This window comes from Lipophrys pholis, assembly GCF_963383615.2.
Source record: "Lipophrys pholis genome assembly, chromosome: 8".
NCBI lineage: Eukaryota > Metazoa > Chordata > Actinopteri > Blenniiformes > Blenniidae > Lipophrys > Lipophrys pholis.
The window spans coordinates 13,936,769-13,957,687 of NC_137630.1; the positions used below are offsets into that span (position 1 = coordinate 13,936,769).

Here is a 20,919-nt window from a genome sequence, read left to right on the forward strand (position 1 = left end):
CCAAATTAGAAAACGATAAAACGACCCGATTTTTTTTTTTTGTTTCTGATTGTGTGGATTTTGCCAACAAAACAAACTAACAAGAAAAAACAACAACAAATGAATGGTTTGCAATCAAGTTAATGTGGAGAAGCTTTAGTGTTTTTGTTTTCTTTCATAGTATGTTTTAATATATTAAAGTGACTTAAAAAAAACAACCAAAAATGAAACATGACACGAAGACCACAGATTGTACCTCTCTGTCAAAAACTGACTCATACAAACAAAAATGAAATAAGATCAAACAAACCAAAAAAAAAGTAAAGAGACGTCATCACTGGTGGACGCAGCTTGTAAACAACGCATGACGTCTTCGCCGCGCGCCGTGAAGTCGTTTGGTAACGAGGGAGATAGAAGCCCTTTGGTTTAGTATAAAAAAACGATTATGAATAAATGTGTATTGTTCAATAATCAAGTTTAATGAATCAGTTATGTCTGAAACTGAAGCCAAGATGTACCACTATCTCCGTTTTAAATAATTTCCTAAACATCTTCGAAAGAACCCGCCGTTCACTGTCTGCTTCCGTCAGCCTGCTGGAAGAAAACAAAGCCTTTTTTCTCTTTTTCTATTTGTTTGTGACGCAAATATGACAACTCTAACCAGACAAGACATCAATTTTGGACAAGGTAAGCCAACACTTCGCATGTAAATGTTCAGCAGTTGTGATGCTTGATTAAGTCAAGTCACCTCAAACATGCCATCACATGTCTTCCTCCTACAACTGAGCACGAAGCTTTAGTTTAATCTGTACTATCTGTCCTTAACGCGAACGATTCGAATACAATATCATAAGAACGTATCTGATCTTTTAGAGTTTTATCTCATTGCTGTTTTCCTCAGTGGTTGCTGATATCCTCTGTGAGTTCCTGGAAGTTGCCATTCATCTCATCTTGTATGTGCGTGAAGTTTATCCCTCTGGGATATTTCAGAAGAGAAAGAAGTACAACGTCCCAGTGCAGGTACACACCAACCTGTGATTATTACATTCATAGTATATTGAATACACGTGCCTCTTAACATCAGTTTTCTGTACCTCATTTCTAGATGTCATGTCACCCAGAGCTTAATCAGTACATTCAAGATACCCTGCATTGTGTGAAGCCGCTCATTGAGAAGGTAAGCGTTCTCCTCAAGCTGTGTGGTTAATTTTACAACTCCATGCAGAAGTCCCCCCCCCCCCCCCTCCCTAGAATGAAGCGGAGAAGGTGGTCGTGGTCATCATGGACAAAGAGCATCATCCAGTGGAGAGATTTGTGTTTGAGATTTCTCAGCCTCCCCTGCTCTCCGTCAGGTTTGACTCTTCAACTGTCATTTATCATAATGATGAACAGCAAAATCAATCATTCACAACAACCAAAGATATTTCACCAAACAAACAGGGAATAGGTTCACCAGAACAATGTGATGTCAGGCACAAGCCCCGGCCCAGACTCATCTGGTAGCTTTGACAGATGTTACCTACAACGGCAATTAAATTTTTTCATGTGAATGATGTACTTTTCTGAGAGAGTAGGTTCTTAAGCACTCGTGTGCCAAATCTGGTGCTTTTATCACTAAATGAAAGATTGTTTCAACAATCTGCTCCACGAGAAAGGTGGTTTTGTTTTTAAACTAGAGTTGTGGGGAAACCAGAGCAGGCAGGACGGAGACCGGGACTCGGGAGCAAACAATCCGGCCGTAATCGATGCTCTGAGTCCACACGTCACGTCGCGTCGCTCCATTGCTCCACTGCTCGGTAGCACGGAAGGAGTTTTCTTAAAGCGGAAGTAGCACGAAAACGTTTAAAAAAAAAAAAATATTGAATGAATTTGATGACATTGATCTAATGGCTTTGATCCCAAGATGAAACTGTGATGACATCGCATGATGTCTACAAGACAAAAGCTTGTTGACATCACTTTGTGTCTTCTATGTGAAAAGAGGCCACGTCGGATCAGCACAAACACTTCAAAGGTAGACCTGCAAGGACAAAGCACCATTTTGCACAGTAGCCACCACATTGATAGTTATCTTTTTAACAGGTTTGAGTATAGCTGAAAGAGACAGAAAAGGTTTTAAACAGGGTCGTCCTGTGGTTTCTAAGCCGAATATTAATCGTGAGATTTTGATGCTGCACTGTTTTATTGGTGAACTCCAGAAGCAACGTCACTAAATATACCAGCTGAAAAATCCTAGGAAGTGTCTGGAATTAGTGCATATTGAAGAGGAGCTGAAGACAAAACGATCCAGACTGGAGCATCTCAAGATGATTGCTGGACTGTTGGAGAATGAAACACAGAGGAGAGCTGAGGCCTCCTCAGACATCCAGTCACCTCAAACAGGAAGGAGGGACTTGGAACAAGAAGCCATCCAGCTGAAGGAGCAGCTCGTTGGCAGTGAAGAAGCCAATACTGAACTGCAGAAGGAGAATGAGAGTCTCACTGGAATGCCCCAGCTCACCGTTGAAGAGCTGGCTGAAATAAGGCTCAAAGCTCTGGAGGAGAGGCTCCAGGAGGTGGTGGAGGAGCGAGACCGGCTGCTGCATGAGAAGAGGGCTGTCAACACTCACTACAATATCATGTTGGAGGGCCACAATTGGCTGCTGCGTGAGAACCATACGCTGCTGAATGACAATGAGGTCCTCCAGTGTGGGAACACTTCCCTGCTGCGGGAGAAGAAGATGCTGCTGCATGAGAAGAAGACCCTGGAGCATGTGAACAATACCCTGCAGGCGGAGAACAAGACGCTGCTGCAGGAGAAGGAGACGCTGCTGCAGGAGAACAAGACGCTGCTGCAGGAGAACAAGACGCTGCAGAATGAGAACAAGGCCATATTGGAGGGCCACAATTGGCTGCTGAGTGAGAACGATACACTGCTGAATCATAAAGAGGTCCTGCACCATGAGAACACTGCCCTGCTGCGAGAGAACACTTCCCTGCTGCAGGAGAACAAGACGCTGCTGCAGGAGAACAAGATGTTCTTGCAGAGGAACAAGGTGTTGGTGCTGAAGAACAAGACGCTTCTGCTTGAGAACCATACCTTGCAGCCGGAGAACAAGACGATACAGCATGAGAACCATACCTTGCAGCCGGAGAACAAGACGATACAGCATGAGAAGAAGACCCTGGAGCATGAGAACAATACCCTGCAGCCGGAGAACAAGAAGCTGCTGCATGAGAAGATCAGGCCAGAGAAGCCCTACACGGTCATAAGGGAGGATCCCCAGGACAAGCAACATAAGAAAAGAGGCTTCTGGAGGAAACTCTTCAAACGGCGCTGAACAATGACAACAGAGAGACGAAGGCCAGAGAGACAGTTGAAGAGGCCAGGAAGGTTTAATAATACTGCTAATAATAATACATTGTATTTGTAACGCACTTTACATTTAAACAACCTCAAAGTGCTACAGAAAAAGAAAAAATGTTAAAAGACAAGGTATGTCAGGGCGAGAAAAGTTTGTTAAAGTTTAAAAGGGACACATAGGGACACATGTTGTCTTGCAGTTGTTCAGAGCTGGAACAACTCCAAGACAACAAAAGAGAGTTGGAAGAGTGGAACAAGAAACAGATGCACCTGGCAAGGAAAGTAAGAGAGAAGGAAGTGAAAAAGAAAGAAGAAAGAAAAGGGTTCTGGACCTTATGGATCCTTTGTTGTTGTTTACATACTCCGCTTTGCACTAGTTGTTTAGTTATTTTATTTTTATTTTTTGCAGCCACAGAGCTGCAGCTGCAACTTCCGTGTTGGTTCCGAGAGAACGAACGTCGCCCCGGCTTTGTGGCACCAGACTCCACTTGGTGCCGGTGTCGTGTTGCTGGTTGTGACGGCTGCAACTTCCGCATGGAGGCAGAGATCACGGACACGATGCCAGGACAGACACCGGAGCTCCGGGGCGGCATGCGGCGATTCAAGCAATGGACCGACGCGACGCGACGAGTGGACTTGGTAGAGCATCGATTACGGCCGTATCGTTTGCTCCCGAGTCCCGGTCTCCGTCCTGCCTCGCGTCTACTATTTCGGGACCAACATGAAAGTTGCGCTGCAAACAAACTAAACAAAAAAACCAACCAGTGCAAAGCTGAATATGTTAAGAGGATTCATACAGCCAACATATTATTAATATAAAATATTGAGGGCGTGTAGTAAATCACCGGCCAATCAGCCTACGGTTCCTCAGAACCGGCCAGTTCCATGGTCCTGAGTACCCCGACGGAAGGGGAGCACAAAAGCGTCCAGCTTCGGAGCGGTATTTTCAGGAAAATCCCAAATTCTCGCGGTGGAAACCTGAACTGTAACGGTCAATACCAGTCCTGTCCCGCACTTTTTGAAAACCACCTTTCTTGTGGAGCAGATTGTTGAAACAATCTTTCATTTAGTGATAAAAGCACTAGATTTGGCACACGAGTGCTTAAGAACCTACTCTCTCAGAAAAGAACATCATTCACATGGAAAAACGTAATTGCCGTTGTAGGTAACATCTGTCAAAGCTACCAGATGAGTCTGGGCCGGGGCTTGTGCCTGACATCACATTGTTCTGGTGAACCTATTCCCTGTTTGTTTGGTGAAATATCTTTGGTTGTTGTGAATGATTGATTTTGCTGTTCAAAATAAAATAAAAAAAATGTATTTAAATGAGAGGAGTTCAGAGCTTCTTTTGCCAGAGGAAACACGAGTACCTGTACTGTACCATACTGTATTGTACCATACTATGAAGGCAAAATCCACTGCAGAAAATAAATACCCTAAAATAATCTCAATTGGTCCAAAAAAAGGATATGATTTAATTTTGTCAACACTTTGCTAAAAAATGTTTTGCAAAAAAAAATTATGGTCTCAACTATGCAACTATGTATCATGCCCAGTAAGGAGTAACGTGATTGGTCAATTGACACCATGTGGTATATACGTTTTGAAAGACAGCCTCTGATTGGTCCATAATTCTCTGACTCAACCTGAGACGTTCAAATGCTGAAGCAGAGAGGAGGAATTTGGACAATTTTCTTTCCAAATAGGTCAAATAGGGTCTCTGATTTTTAACTATCATACTGGTAATACTGGTTCCCATGATTGTATGTTCAAAACACGTTCTGGTGTTAATAACCAGATGGACTCAAGTAAGAAAAAATAGTAAGAAAGATTTTCCAATTCACTCTTGAGGGAAATGATGAGAACAGAAGCTCTTTTGATGCGTTTCAGCTTCTTCTATCCACTCCATGTTCGCAAATACTAACACACAAACACGTTTCTGTTCAATCACTTTAGAAACATGATTAGTGTTTGAAGTACAGATACAGGTACAGGAGTGTTTTTGTTTTGTTTGTTGCAGTCGGCCTCTGTCACAGTCCTGCTGGCAGACACACTGGAGGAGAAGCTGTAAAGCCATCGTGGCTCGTTCTAATTAAACATATCAATGTTCAGGAGTTGATTGAATAGGTAACATCAGTATTATTTTGGGGTCTTTAATGCAAAAGGAACATGAGGAAGAAGCCCAGGAGAAGCTATTTATTGCTTCATGGTATCTAGACAACAGAATGACAGACCTCAGAAAAAAAATCTTGTTCAAGTCTTTCATAATTCAGAGGGTTAAACTTAAAAAATCTTTCAAAGATGCAGGAAACAGTCAGGTGTCAGCAACTTTGCCTGTGTTCAAACACATGAAGAAAGAACTGAAAAAGATATTTGAAGACTGAGTCTAATCAAAGAAAGAACACATGCACAACAAAAGTCAGACAACAGAATCATTTTGAAGACTAAACAACACAAATAATGAACATATTTACATATTTATGTGAACAATCATGAACACCACAATAAGTTGCTGTCCTCTTTAGGGCAGCGACCTAAAGAAGGCCAGTGCTGTGCAAAGTGCAGCCACCTCCGTGTACACAGGCTGTTCTTCGCTGCACTTCAGACAGTGGCTTGATGTGCGGCTCCACTCTCCAACACAACCCTGACAGCCCACCAGGCTTCGGCAGCAAGAAGAAAACATTGGCTGAGTCATTGTATCTTTAAAAAGGAAAAATATACTGATATTATAGATGTTATATATGGATATTTCTGAGACATACCTTCAAGACAAAACCTGCCAAGTCCACACCAGAAGTAATTTAGAAGAGACTGCACTTTTTAATGAAAATCATTTACCGGGGTCTGGGAAAAGAAATCCAGCAATTATTTGTAGCAATATTTGTTCAGAATTAGATTTTTATTATGTATTGTCTAAAAACACAAATCTGTTCAATTTTGCTGATATTTCTATCTTAAAGTGATGATCATATGCACGTCTGTTGAATTATTTTAAGTTTTTACACACTAACGTTCATTAAATCAGGCCTTCAAAGGGCAAACATGTCTCCACACTGCCACCTGCAGGTATCTTTTGTAACTGCTTTTGGCGTGTCAGGCTGTTTCCGGCAAACGGCAGTTTAACATCCAGGAGTTTCGGATTAATCAGGAGTAAGTGTGGAAAAATAACCCAGAGCAGAGTGAGCATGTGTGTATCACAAAAAAAAAAAAATGTGTGTATCGCATTGATATATAACCAAACACCATATTTCCAGTCGTGACAACACAGACTGGAGGCTGCAGTGGTTATTTGACATCGAGGTATGTTGTGTTAGCGTGGAGTTTTACTGTGAAAACTTCAGGCAAACGTGAGCCAATCAGACACAAAAGAGTCGCTGAAGCCCCGCCCATCAATGACAGCAATAATACAATGACAAAAGAAAATAGGAAACTGAGTTGAATGTACGTTTTTTCGATTTTTGTCCAAAAACCAGAAAATCAAAAAAACGAGTTGAATTCTCGTTTTGTTTCTTTTCTAACCCAAATTAGAAAACGATAAAATGACCCGATTTTTTTTTTTTGTTTCTGATTGTGTGGATTTTGCCAACAAATCAAACTAACAAGAAAAAACAACAACAAATGAATGGTTTGCAATCAAGTTAATGTGGAGAAGCTTTAGTGTTTTTGTTTTCTTTCATAGTATGTTTTAATATATTAAAGTGACTTAAAAAAAACAACCAAAAATGAAACATGACACGAAGACCACAGATTGTACCTCTCTGTCAAAAACTGACTCATACAAACAAAAATGAAATAAGATCAAACAAACCAAAAAAAAAGTAAAGAGACGTCATCACTGGTGGACGCAGCTTGTAAACAACGCATGACGTCTTCGCCGCGCGCCGTGAAGTCGTTTGGTAACGAGGGAGATAGAAGCCCTTTGGTTTAGTATAAAAAAACGATTATGAATAAATGTGTATTGTTCAATAATCAAGTTTAATGAATCAGTTATGTCTGAAACTGAAGCCAAGATGTACCACTATCTCCGTTTTAAATAATTTCCTAAACATCTTCGAAAGAACCCGCCGTTCACTGTCTGCTTCCGTCAGCCTGCTGGAAGAAAACAAAGCCTTTTTTCTCTTTTTCTATTTGTTTGTGACGCAAATATGACAACTCTAACCAGACAAGACATCAATTTTGGACAAGGTAAGCCAACACTTCGCATGTAAATGTTCAGCAGTTGTGATGCTTGATTAAGTCAAGTCACCTCAAACATGCCATCACATGTCTTCCTCCTACAACTGAGCACGAAGCTTTAGTTTAATCTGTACTATCTGTCCTTAACGCGAACGATTCGAATACAATATCATAAGAACGTATCTGATCTTTTAGAGTTTTATCTCATTGCTGTTTTCCTCAGTGGTTGCTGATATCCTCTGTGAGTTCCTGGAAGTTGCCATTCATCTCATCTTGTATGTGCGTGAAGTTTATCCCTCTGGGATATTTCAGAAGAGAAAGAAGTACAACGTCCCAGTGCAGGTACACACCAACCTGTGATTATTACATTCATAGTATATTGAATACACGTGCCTCTTAACATCAGTTTTCTGTACCTCATTTCTAGATGTCATGTCACCCAGAGCTTAATCAGTACATTCAAGATACCCTGCATTGTGTGAAGCCGCTCATTGAGAAGGTAAGCGTTCTCCTCAAGCTGTGTGGTTAATTTTACAACTCCATGCAGAAGTTCCCCCCCCTCCCTCCCCTAGAATGAAGCGGAGAAGGTGGTCGTGGTCATCATGGACAAAGAGCATCATCCAGTGGAGAGATTTGTGTTTGAGATTTCTCAGCCTCCCCTGCTCTCCGTCAGGTTTGACTCTTCGACTGTCATTTATCATAATGATGAAGATTCGGCTGCATTTCCATTACATTTTGTGGACAATCACGGCTGCTAACTGTGGTTTTGTTGTTTCAGCTCAGATACGTTACTGTCACATGTGGAGCAGCTGCTGAGGGCGTTCATCTTGAAGATCAGTGTGTGCGACGCTGTTTTGAATAATAACCCACCAGGTAACTTTACTGCTGATTACCTGAAGACAAAGTGTTAAAAAATAATGTCTTAATGTGTGAAGAGGTGGAAAGAGTGCTGAAAATTTATGGTCAAGTACCACTGCTGTCACATTTAAAAATTATACTTTAGTGTAAATAAAAGTATGTAGTCAGCACTAAAAAGTAGTGCTGACTTATGGATAGTTGTATTTTGAGTCAATGTGCTTGTTTAAAATACAGACATTTAAAGTACAATTCTCAGACAGTAATTTTAAAATTACAATTACTATAAACCAAAGTACCTCAAAAAAATTTGTTATTATTCATCCCAGTTTTTGTAGTTAAAGCCCATCATTGTTTGCCTCGTTTTTATACACCTATATGTAATTAAAGGTACAGTATGCACAACATTTTAATTTACAATATGGAGAAACTGATAATAATGATAAAGCTAGTAAAAGAGTGCAACAGGAAGAATAGTGTCCCCGCTGATGTTAACCGGCTTATTAGCTTTCTCCAGCATGTCCACGCTTACAAATCCAGCATCTCGTCTGTCCTCAGTCCAATTTTAAAAGTGGTCAATTCAATATTAAACATAACAGGCTTAGACATTATCAACTAAACAACAAACTGCCAATCATCGAGAAGAAATTCAAAGATATTAAAAGACAAACTGAGTGATACAGCAACTTGACTTATTACTGCTACTTCATCTTCTGTTTGAACCCAAATGTCCAGGTTCAAGTATTGATTTCTATAAATGGCCTCATCGGCCACAAAGAATAGGAAATGGAACCATATGTGGTCTGCAGGGCACCAGTTATCCTTGTCTGGTTTAGATTCAGAGACGTTATAAATGGTCGACATGTAGACATGTCAGAAGGAAGGTTTCTTTAAAACCAGGAATGGCAACATCTGTGAAGAATCTCAGTCATCCAGGTCATGTTTAATTGTATCATGAAGGAAACTGGACTTGTGTGACTTTTCAGAGATGTTTCTCACAGAACAGAACTATGAACCAAAGCTCAGAAATCTGGTTGTTAAATTAACCTCTGAGAGAAGCCACGTTAATAAAAGTCTTATGAACCAGCATGGAAGGAATTCTCAATTACCTCACAGATGAGAAGAAAATAAGGATGTGAATGGCAAGAGCTTGATGTATTTGTTCTGTTTTCTTTGTCACAGGATGCTCTTTTTCAGTGCTGGTACACACCAGAGATGCTGCGACACGCAACATGGAGAAGGTTCAAGTCATCAAGGTGAGCTTTTCAGGGCAGACAGACTCATTGTTTATTTCCGACAAGATTAGAATTAAAATAGAAATAAGAACGAAGAAGCAAGAGTGAGTGCAGCATACCACAAGGTTATATTCACCTACGCTGGAACTAAGGTCACAGTCAAGTTTCATGTTGGCTGAAAGAGACACCACAGCATAAATAACCTCAGATTATACTGCACCTTTCAAAACAATGTTGATATGGCACGTTGTCATGAAAAGTAATAACAATAAAGAGTAGTATACAAACATTGAAAACGAAATAAAGGAAAATAAGTTGAGATTGAGCAATACAATATGAAATAAGAAGTTGAAATGATAAGTTGCGCTGCTGCATTCCTGACTGGCTGGAGGAGAGATTTATGATTCATCCCTGACAATAGAGTTATAGTCATTCAAACTCTGGAAAATATGCCTTTAATCAAAGCAGCAGTCCACTTCCACAAGCTCCACTGATGTGTAAAAGCTTGACGATCAACAGTGTGATGGTGAGAGTTTTCCTCCTCAGGACTTTCCATGGATCGTTGCAGACGAGCAGGAGGTTCACATGCAGGAGCCTAAACTCATCCCCCTGAAGACCATGACGTCCGACATTGTAAAAGTGAGGAGAAAAATCACATTTATTTTCCCCCCAGAGAGCTTCGCTTCACACGTGTGCCAAATTCTGTGATACTGTGTTTAACCGATGCTCGGCCCTTCTAAATATCAGATGTTTTCCCTCCAACAGATGCAGCTGTATGTGGAAGAGAGGGCCCAGAAAACCTAGATCCTTCAATCACTGATGCTGCTGAGCTGATCTGAGACAAACTGAGCTGATGGATGAGTTGAAGGAGTGAAACAAGAGTGAGACGTCCATCCAACGACTCATACATCTTCACAACCGCTTTATCCAAATTAGGGGAGAGTTTCAATCACTTCCCTCCAGGCAGTGTTGAGAGTTGCACTGATTTGTGTTCCATTTAAAAGCACGAATGTAGTTTTGTTTTGATCAACATGTATTGTGTTTTAAATTCAGATTTCTCGTTATTATCACAGTATAGTTTTATCTCTAAGACAATGATATTGCAGAGCAGATATTTAGAAGAGGAGCGGTATACCAACATGAGTTTTATCATCCAAAACCTACTTAAATTAAACATATATATATATATATACCCGCCTATTTCTGTATTAACCTCATTTTTGCTGTCACTCTATCCACCCTACACGTTGTCTTACTGTGTTGTCCTGCTGAGGCGCTGCAGCTGCTCGCGAGGTGCCTGCAATAATCAGACATCACTGCAGTTTAAACCGTTTACTTTGAGTTCATGTGCAATAATAAAAGTCTCGGTGTGGTAATCTGTCCTTCTGTTACATGATGGATGCAAACTTGTGATGCTCCACTTCTTTTACCACTCAAAGTAATGTGATTTATTTGTGAAACCCTGGTGAAACTAATAAAACTTGCTTGTAAAATGCTTCAGCTGAATAAGTCTTGATCTTTATGATTGCAGCTTTACACCAGTAATGAACCAATGTGACATTCAGTCCAGCCAATGAGCGCCTCATGTTGAGTGACATTCACAACTGGTGCAGGCTTTTAATCTCATACTTTACACCTGGTAAGTCTACGACAGTCACAATGAGTTCACAAATAAATAAATAAATAAAAGCTCTGAAACTTTAAGCATTAATGTAACGCCTTTCCTTTTTCATTCACGCAACATGTTTTGAGAACAGTCTAAAAGATTCACATTTCAGTCGGTGAACGAAGAACATGTAGGAGAATCTGAACTTAAGACACTTGTTTATTTCCCTGGAATGAAAATGATGGTGACAACATTGTTAGAGATGTAACCACAGTTCTTCATAACAAAGTTGGATTTCTCAAATTAAAACTAAAAGCAGAAGGTTACAGAAATAAAGCCGTTTCATCAAAGTTATTCTTTAACTTTTACTCAAATAAAACACCTGAGTGCTTTTACCAACTGCTTTTTAAATTGAGAAATGAATCTGGACCTTTGAGTCATCCATCTTTTTTATGTTTCTGCACCTTCAGACACCCACGTATCGATCCTAACTAGTTTTAAATGTCCAGAGTGCTGCTGCACCACCAGTTGTTGCAGAGTCATCGTCAACAAATCCATTAGTAATATAAATATTGAGATGGTAGTTTTCCTGATGAATGCTCCTCTATGTGCACCGGTGGATGTAGTACCCTGTCAAGTATCCTATGATGTAAATGGACAGCAGCGCCGCCAGAGCTCCTGATGCTTTCCCGGCGATGCCGCTGCAGCAGACACACTCTCTGCTGCCGAGCCTGCGGTCGTGACAGAGAGAGAAGGTTAAATAATCCCAGCAGTCACACATGGTTTTCATCCCGTCTGCATCTCCCTTCTCTCACCTCAGCACAGCAGCCCCCACATTGCGGGTGCCCCCATTAAAGCGCTCATACTGTGCGCCGATGGCAATGCTGGGCTCCATGTGGAGACGATCAGCTGGATTCAGGTCTCTGTCGGTCTCTCTGTTGGGTTTTTAGCCTGGACACATTACCTCTGTACTGCGTCTCAGTGCATCAGCAGCAAGTTTCTCTGAAAGATTGAAAACATTGGTATGAGGTGTTGTATTTCTGACAAAGATGACTTCAACTGCTGTCATTGATGCTAGATGGCATTTGAAAATTGGTTTTGACACAAATGTATTATGGTAATCAAGAATCCATATTGGCATGTAAACTTTTGTAACAATGGATTGCTTGATTATAATTCAACTCAGAACCCTGCTTGTCAAATAGAAGTTGTTCTCACCTGTTTGAACCTGAATCAGTCAGTGATCTGCTTTTAAAGCAACTCTCTTCTTTGTACCTCCTTGGTATGAGACCTTGGCCTGAGTCCAATATTCACCGAGCTCAGCATGTCATAAAGCCATTGCTCTTAATCAAGCTGCTGTGTTTCACGAGTCTTGAAGTGTTTCCCCATGATAGAAACCTGTGATTAGTTAAGTCCCTATTTTCTGTGACAGTGGAGCACATGCATGTATTGATTTAATCAAATACAGAGTCTCATTGATGTTGAGCTGTTTTCACCGGTTTGAATACAATGGAGAGCAGGAATGAGTCACAACTGTTCACTTATATTGCTGTGGATGTATACAAACTCACTATCATCTTCCTTCTATATTAAAAACAAAAGGTCCTAAGTCGAGGACTGCAGTCACTCTGCAGTTATTCTGTCTGAGGTGAGATGAATAATAATGTTGTACACTGCTGCCACCTTAAGACTCTTTATGCCTGCTGCAACGGTCTGGTTTATTTCCCTGACATGTCATGGCTTCCATGTACAATGAAATGATATTTACTCTGGTGTGTACATGTGTACTGGCAACTTGTCCAGGATATATCCTGTGTTCAATAGTCAGCTGGTTCAAGATCTCTGTGACCCTGACTGGGAGGTGTCTCTCTAATGGTCTCGTGAGGCAGGTCAAAATCACTGAATTAAAAAATTCTTATTGTTATTGAACTTTTTTTTAATCAAATAGTGGTAGATGGTTATCACCTTAGAGTTTGGTTCTACATTAATGTATGTAATTGTGATTTAGTTAGCTTATTTCTTGTTTTTTATTGTTAGTTTCTTTCCCCATTATTCATTTGCTTGGAATTACATTATTTTCTCCAAAGACTAAAACAATTTGCAAAATGTCATTTTTTTTCTCACATTGAGGACATTAGGTAGGTTAATAAAGAAATTCACCCATAACAGCAATGAAACATTCAGTCTCACTGTGTGGGAGAAATGGCTCATTGGTTTGGGGGAAGTTATACAGTTTATTTTAGTGACTCAAATGTTGCTCAGCCGAATGTCTGAGCAGATGTCAGATTGTAATGTAACAGGATCAGTGTTGCACTGCACATGTTGCATGTATAGCCTGAGGTCTTGTATATTTGCGAAACACAGACTTTTAAAAAAAAAAACCAACATCTTATCCTGGGTGAGAATGACTTCATGTTGTAACCTGCAGATAAGGTCAAGGGGCAGCCGTTGTCTGCCAATGTTTTAAAGAGAGTAAAGTCGTTCCCATGTTGCACTAACCTCCATTATCTTTTTTTATTACTCAGCCGGCTGAGGGCCTCTGCTCCACCAACAGTCGGGTGACCTTTGGTACGGGACGCAGAATAGACTTCTGGGAAAAGCTCAAAGTTGAGGTGACAGAAACTAACAGAGGAGCAGATTCTGCATGTTACTATAATCCAGCCTGAGAGGACCAGAACCTGAGTCCCGAGTGTATGATGGCTTAATTTAGCCCTGGTGATATTTTTATTGGAAAATCTATGATATTTAAACTGGTTTTTTTAACTCTTCAGTCAAAAGTCAAAGGTATGCTCTCTTTTATCACGTCATTTCTTCCAACGTCCTACCTCCTACCAGGATGGCTGATTCCAGATATAAATCCAGTCGATACCTTTCTACAAGGTGAGCTCTTCACTCATTCATTTCTGACAAAACTTTATATTTTACTCAAGAACACATTTCAAAAACCAAATTCATTGTGCGTGTTTGGTAGACAGTTTCAAATTGAAAGTACAAGACTCAGCTTTTATTGCTGACAGGTCCCAGCAGCTGTTAATAATATACCATGGGAAAACAACGAGGCGTCGAGGATTAGAGCATGTGCTTTAGGGGATGCTCATCTTACTGCATTTTAAGAAAACCTGGCTGAAGTGTATTATTGTCAATGACATAATCTTACTGTTCTGTGACCTGCAGGAGTGGTCGGTACATGTGGGATCTCTGTGCTATGCTGCTTGTTAAGAGTGCACCTATTGTTAGAGGAGAGGTGAGCAAACTGCTGATTGTCACATGACTGCATGAAGATATATTTGGTGTTTGTCTTGTTTATCTGCATGATAGAAACCAGATTCTATTGTTACATGTTATTATGTATCTCACAAAACCATGCATATTCCAGCAGTGCTTCTACTTACTTATGTTTTACTTTCACTTTCCCCAGTAATAAAAATGATAAAGGCCCATCAAGTGAGGGGACAAGAAGTCAGCAACCTAGGAGCAAAACCGGACTTGTTGGCCTGTTTCACTTTTTATTTGTGGCTGGGATACTGGCTGTGGTGGGCTCCCGTGTGGCCTCTCTGGTGGTCCTAGAATTTAGTCTTCGATCCATCTCTGGACTCCTTACAGCTGGACCGGTGAGAAGTTAATTCAGTGATCAACAAAACATGTCTGATGCTCTGCTGTGTACTTTGACAACCATGCTTGCAGGCTAATCTGAATTTCACCTTGTCACTGATACCTTTTGACATCTATTACAACTAACAGCCCATCATCTACTTTGATGCATCTGTCAGCTCTGTCCATGTGCTTCTCCATCCCCCAGGACTCCAGGAAATTTCTGCAGCAGCTGTTCGTTCAGAGCCAGTTTTCTCTGGGGTGCGCCCTGAGCTGCGGCTTGAGCTTCCTCCACGAGGGGGCGTCGCAGCGCTGGCTGTGTCTGCTGCTGGCAGCTGCACTCAGCTGGTTCCTGGAGAGGCAGGCTTCAGGACTGCTGCACCATGTCACAGCTCTGTACAGACTCCACAGCTCACAGCGCTACTGCGGCATCTGCATCTGCCTCCTGACATCAGGCAGCCGCCTGCTGCCTCTGCTGTGCAGGGCCATGATCATCACCTTCTCTGTGGCCGCCCTGGCTGCTGTGTCCATCATCAACCGCCACTTTCTCTCTGCAGCAGAGGCCCTCAGGTTTTGGACACCACTGACTATCTGCTACACACTTTTAGTGGTGTACATGCAGGGTGAGATGCACCATCTCATTTTACAGTGTGATCTCAAAAAGCAGGATCATTCTGGTGCTTTTCTCTTGTATTGACAGAAATCAGAATGCCTTCATTTTAGTAATAAATTCTCCCATGTCTCCTTTCTGCAGAAGAGCAACACCGCATGCCCAGCGGCCAGGCTGTTCTTAACTCTGTGGTGGTACGTCTCGGGGGTTTGATGGTGCTGATGCTGACTGTCGGCCGCTGGGCTGACGTGCTCCACATCCTAATGTGTTTCCTGGGTGAGGCCAGCTGTCTCATCCCCACTAAGGACCTGCTGGATGCGGCATCCTCGCAGGTCAGCAAGTCTCCCTGGAAGCGGCACACAGGGCCAAAAGCACTTTCTGTCCACTGAGAGCTGCAAACTGGGGCAGAATATCAATGTGTTCATTAGACTGCGTCCCCTGATGAGACCCACTTCTCAAATTTGTATCCCAGGTGGAGAAGGTTTAAGGCCCCCAAGACAGATTCAGGTCGAAGTAATCTCTGATTTAGTGTGTGGAGCCTACTTTCTGACTGTCTGTGAGGTAGCCTGGTTAAATAGTTTTGTGTTTTGTTTGTTTGAATAAAGATTAGTTCAGCCAATGCAAGGCAAACAAAAAAGTACCATTTTATGTTGACTTCAAAAGTTGGTTTCAGTGTGACACATTTAAGTTAGATTTACACATGTATATGTGTTCAGCATCTCCACTTTATTCAAGCTGGTGGTTACAGAAGTATTTTGCATTTGTCTTTTCAGGCAAGTGGGTTTTTAAAACATACCTTTGACATGTTTCGATGGTTCGCTTCCAACCTCATCAGAAACATGTCTTTAAAAACCTACCTGCCTAAAACGATCAGGAAATAGTTTTGTACAAACTAAAGTTATTATGAACTTAATTGAACTGGAGTGTTAAATAGTACTGGGCAGATCAATCACTGAGCTATAACAGAGAGAGATACACTATCTACAGACACCAGTCAACCAAAGAGACATGCATTTAAATCAAAAAGAAAAGTGAAGTATCTGGAGAAAACAAGGGAGAATAAGCAAACTCGACAGTGAAGGGTCGCAGCCTAGAGTCTGACCTGTGTAACTCACAGTGCTACAACTGGACCACCATTTTAGTGATAACATGTTTTACTATTAAAATCATAGAGACTCGGCTTCGTGCCTCATAGTGAGAGGGTTTGGGGTTTGAGTCTAGTTGGGCCTTTCTGTGTGGAAATTACACACATTAATAATTACGTTTTTGTCTCTGGTTTCGTCCCACAGTTCTAAAAACAACAAATCAATGACCCTAAATCGTTCATAGATGTGACTGCCTGTCTATCTGTGTTTTCTACCTCCTTGTATTGTTAGCTGGGCTGTTGTCCATCACAATGAAATGCATAAAGCATATAAAAGATGAATGGATAGCTATTACTGTCATCAAACTCTTCTCTTCTACCCCAACAGATTATACAGCTTTTTTCATCTGTCACCTTTTGTTGTGTGCATATAGGTTGAAGAGGATTATACAGACTACAGAAGGAGGGAGCGTCAACAAAGACCACAAGCACACAGGAGGGAACATCTTAGATAAATTGCCTCTTAATTGGAACCCATATTATCTTAAACATGCTTTATTGTTGCTTTTGTACTGAATATGAATATTTTTTCATTAAATATTTCACATTGGTTCTTGCGTTATGAATTCATTTTTTCTTTTTAAGGTCATTTACCCACAGATATTTTCCTGCACAGAAGAGTTTACTCTTCCGTGTTTAGCATATATGTATAAAGTAATATTCGTTTCCAGCATCGCTTTGTTAAAATTACCTAATCTTGCAAATCTTGTCACAGTGGGGTCTGTGACCTCTGCAGTGGTGGCCCCTTTGTCCCATCACATACAGGAACAATGAGGTTAGGGGTTTTTTTTTTTGCTCAGGGCATTATAACCTATAGCAGGGGGGGATTTTGCAGAGGGGGCTATATTAAAAGCTTTTGTGGAGGACTGAGCCTACTCAATATGAAAATCTCCCCTGATATAAAGTCTTACATTACAACCTCTTTCTGCAATGTCAAGTAATAGATATTTTTGCACAATAATGGTGATTCTGAAAGCTAAAGCGAAGATGGGTGAAGGTACCTCATGAATATAAAAATAAAGCCACCATAGACTGCATGCATCATTTCATTCAGCATTTCTAATTGACCTGGTGCAGCTGGTCAAAAGAGCCAAGGGGCCACGTCTACCCCCAAGGCTCTATAATGCCTTTTCTATAGCCTATGTGCATCAAAATATCATCATTATAGGGGGGGGTTATGTCGCATCACCAAGTGTATGCTTGTTATTCGTTTTTTATTTTGTGCCTGTAATAGACAAAGACCATTAAATATTTGATAACTGTAGCCATAAAAAGTATACAATATTTTAAGTGTTGGTCAGTTTGTTTTTTTTAATAGACAATTGTAATGCAAATCATAATCTTTAGCTGACTGTGGAGGACAAAAGCTTCAGTCACACAGCTGGAAACATCCCCTAACAGAAAACACCACAGCTGCAGGAGTTAAAACTGGAAAATCGTCGTGTACGTTAAGATAATAAGCATCGTTTTGTTCGTGTTCAAAGGTTGTCAGGGGGGAAAGAAAAGGCAAAATGGCTGACGACGACTGTTAATGCTGCAAAGTCACTCAAAATGGCGTTAGACAAAGAAAAAGCGGTTACTTGTTTATACTGGTAATACGTCGTTAACTCGTGTACTCGACCACAAAACATCATTTCAACTCGCTTTAAAACACTCGATAAGACTGTATTTTGTATTTTTCCTCGTCTTTGTTTAGTATCTCATGAGCGTCGCCCAGCTTTGAAACCAGGCTTCTTTGTTATGTGTCGGTTCACCCACAGCGACTTAAATCCACATTTTGACGCCGCTGTTTAGCCCCAATGGATGTTTCTTTATTGAAAACTGTGGACAAACGGAAACATATTCCAGTAGAGGGTTTTTTTTGTGGTTTAATCAGTGTCCCGTCATTCCGTGTCAAAAAATGAACAGGGTGTACATGAGCCTGACGGTCCCGAGTGTTTCCAAGAAAATCCAGAAGAATTTAGTTTTGGTGTCTAGTCGATCCACCAAAATAGGAAATTGTACTCCCACAGGTTTATTAGACTTTTTAATGGAGTAAAATTCCACGTCAGGACGGATTCAGGCAGTAGGAATAGGGAGGACGTTCGGTGAAAATGCCCATTGAAGTGGCTCCGCTCGGCTCGTCGCCCCCTCTCTTCACGGTTCCAGATTGTTCTCTCGTCGGCGACGATTGGCTCGTTCTGCGCATGCGCAGCGCGACCCCCCTCGGGTCCCCTGTTACCGCAACTCCGCGCACGCGCACTTTCACATCCAGCGTGCACGCTTATTATAGTAACAAAAGCACAATGATGTCGTACTGTATTACAGAGCTGCTCTCCTCCAAACCAGACAAAACCGATCAGTACAGAGCTCCTCTCCTCCAAACCCTCACACACAAACATACACTCACAAGCACGGTCAAATGTCCCAAGTGAAAATATCAGTTAATGCCAAATTTTTGTTAGAGCTGGACACCTTCACTGGATTCATAAATGTTGTGTTATCTGTGCTGTTTCTTTATTTTCCTCCCACTGTTGCTTATCACTATATATCTTTTGGACTTTTGGACTTGGACTATTGTTTCGTGTTATTCATTAGCTCATAGCAGAGCTCAGATAAGGTCAAAGTTCTTGTCTTAATAGCTCCTTCTACATTTTATAGCCTATAATACAACAATGGATGAATGCTTTATTTATACCACAAGTACAAAGCAGAGTCAGACATTTTCATAAACCTCTCTGTGACTTCTATTTATCAAGCAAAAACCTTTGCCTTCAATTTAACACTTTAAAGGACACACGCCACATTCGGTGTGAATTGAAGGTTTTAAGCCTATGTGGTTGAAGGATATTTTGATACATCAATATTTCAAAGCCACTGTAAAGAATTATTAATACGTGCCAATTATGCATTCAAATACTTTGCAAGGTGGCCTGAAACATAGAAATCACACATATTTCTTTATTTTCATTTAATAAAATATGTACATTACAGAGTGCTGATGAACAACACTTTGTGTTATTTACAGTGCTCATATCCCATCAGTTTTTTTTTCATAATTTCAAAATAAATGCTGTTGCTTCAATGATAGAAAAAGGTAAATGAAAGGTAATTTTGGAAAATGCATGACTAATAAATACTATTGAGATGTACAGCATTTTTGAACTTCTCTAATACCTCTGACTATATTGACAAATGCTAAATATATGTCATGGGATATTGCTGTACCAAGGTTCTTCACATTCCCAGGTCATTAGCATTCAGAATCATTTACAATTGTCCTTCAGCTTCCTAAAAGACAACTGGCTGCTTGGACTTCTGCTTTTATGTGGAAAAATTTAACACAAATTACACTCTGTATAGATGGAAAAGATTCTGGTCCTTCTTTAACCCTTTCTTTGGTATTCATTGAAAAATCTTACCCATGAATGTTATCTACACACACATCAATACTTTAAAGTCAATGTTAAACACTCTAATATGCCATGAACCCATGATAAAATATCTAGAAAAGCATTACATCCACCACAATCACGCATATTTTACAAATGATAGTTCAGAAAATCTGTAAATTGGAAACATTTCTCATTTAATTTCTGTGGCGAATTGGCTACATGCTACTGAGAACCTCTGATCCATACCATATGATTTGATAGTTTATTCACAATATTTCCAATTGGAATGCATCAATCTAGTGAATTGAAATAAAATTTTGTCATAGGAGAAACCATACCTGCACCTCCATGTTCAACATAACACTTTGATCATTTATTATATAATTATCATCACTGGAGTTTCAAAGAAACTTGCAGAAGCGGCCTGACATGGTAACGTGCCTGAAAAAAACATTAATGATGATATAAATATAATATAGCTTCAATAATGTGAAATGTAAGTTGAATGATACCTTTAGCAGCCGAATAAAGCTATGATGGATGACTAATAAATTATCCCAATTATTAATTCATCCTGCTAATTATGCTTTCTTTGCTACACGCTGTAATTGCTGGGTCTTCAATCGTACTTGTTTACAAATGCCTGGAGGGAGTTGTTCTGAATGCTCTTAGAATATTTTCTAATAACTATAGGCCTGTGACTCACGAGGTAATTTGTGGGTTATGTATTTCCCTTGTGTATTGATGTAGAGCAGTCTGATGTGAAACTACAGCATCCTCCAAATGCCCAGCTTGCACTTCTCTGCACTGACTGAAGGCAAATAGCCTCACCTTGCCATCCTCTAAATCCTGGCAGTGATGGGATCCTCCTGCGAGTCAAAAAGCTCCCCTGTCAGAGCGCCACCATTCAACCAGGGGTTTTCTCGCGCATGCGCACGGGTGTCAGACGATCTCATCGGGGAGAAAAAAAGAAGTTCACACACAAAGCCACGCCTGCGCGGTGTGC

At 40.7% G+C, this 20,919-nt stretch overlaps 3 protein-coding genes across 3 annotated transcripts; all 3 read left to right on the top strand.

Annotated features, from left to right (window-relative positions):
* Positions 1-305: 305 nt before the first annotated feature.
* Positions 306-5,970, top strand: LOC308113643 (mitotic spindle assembly checkpoint protein MAD2B-like; the record flags this gene model as incomplete). The annotated part of the gene is made up of 4 exons (XM_080470038.1): positions 306-666; positions 881-999; positions 1,085-1,156; positions 5,848-5,970. The coding sequence occupies exons 1-4, from the start codon at positions 627-629 to the stop codon at positions 5,968-5,970; spliced, it is 354 nt and encodes a 117-aa protein (XP_080326164.1). The 5' UTR covers positions 306-626.
* On the top strand, positions 4,788-11,088 carry LOC308113099 (mitotic spindle assembly checkpoint protein MAD2B). Its single transcript, XM_080469074.1, has 8 exons — positions 4,788-7,507; positions 7,722-7,840; positions 7,926-7,997; positions 8,071-8,171; positions 8,277-8,371; positions 9,536-9,609; positions 10,135-10,227; positions 10,354-11,088. Exons 1-8 carry the CDS (start codon positions 7,468-7,470, stop codon positions 10,390-10,392), a joined length of 633 nt encoding a protein of 210 aa, XP_080325200.1. The 5' UTR covers positions 4,788-7,467; the 3' UTR covers positions 10,393-11,088.
* Positions 11,089-13,803: 2,715 nt separating this feature from the next.
* On the top strand, positions 13,804-17,090 carry tmem82 (transmembrane protein 82). The gene is made up of 6 exons (XM_080470240.1): positions 13,804-14,074; positions 14,369-14,438; positions 14,613-14,805; positions 14,994-15,408; positions 15,540-15,727; positions 16,914-17,090. Exons 1-6 carry the CDS (start codon positions 13,933-13,935, stop codon positions 16,992-16,994), a joined length of 1,089 nt encoding a protein of 362 aa, XP_080326366.1. The 5' UTR covers positions 13,804-13,932; the 3' UTR covers positions 16,995-17,090.
* The last annotated feature ends 3,829 nt before the right edge of the window (positions 17,091-20,919 follow it).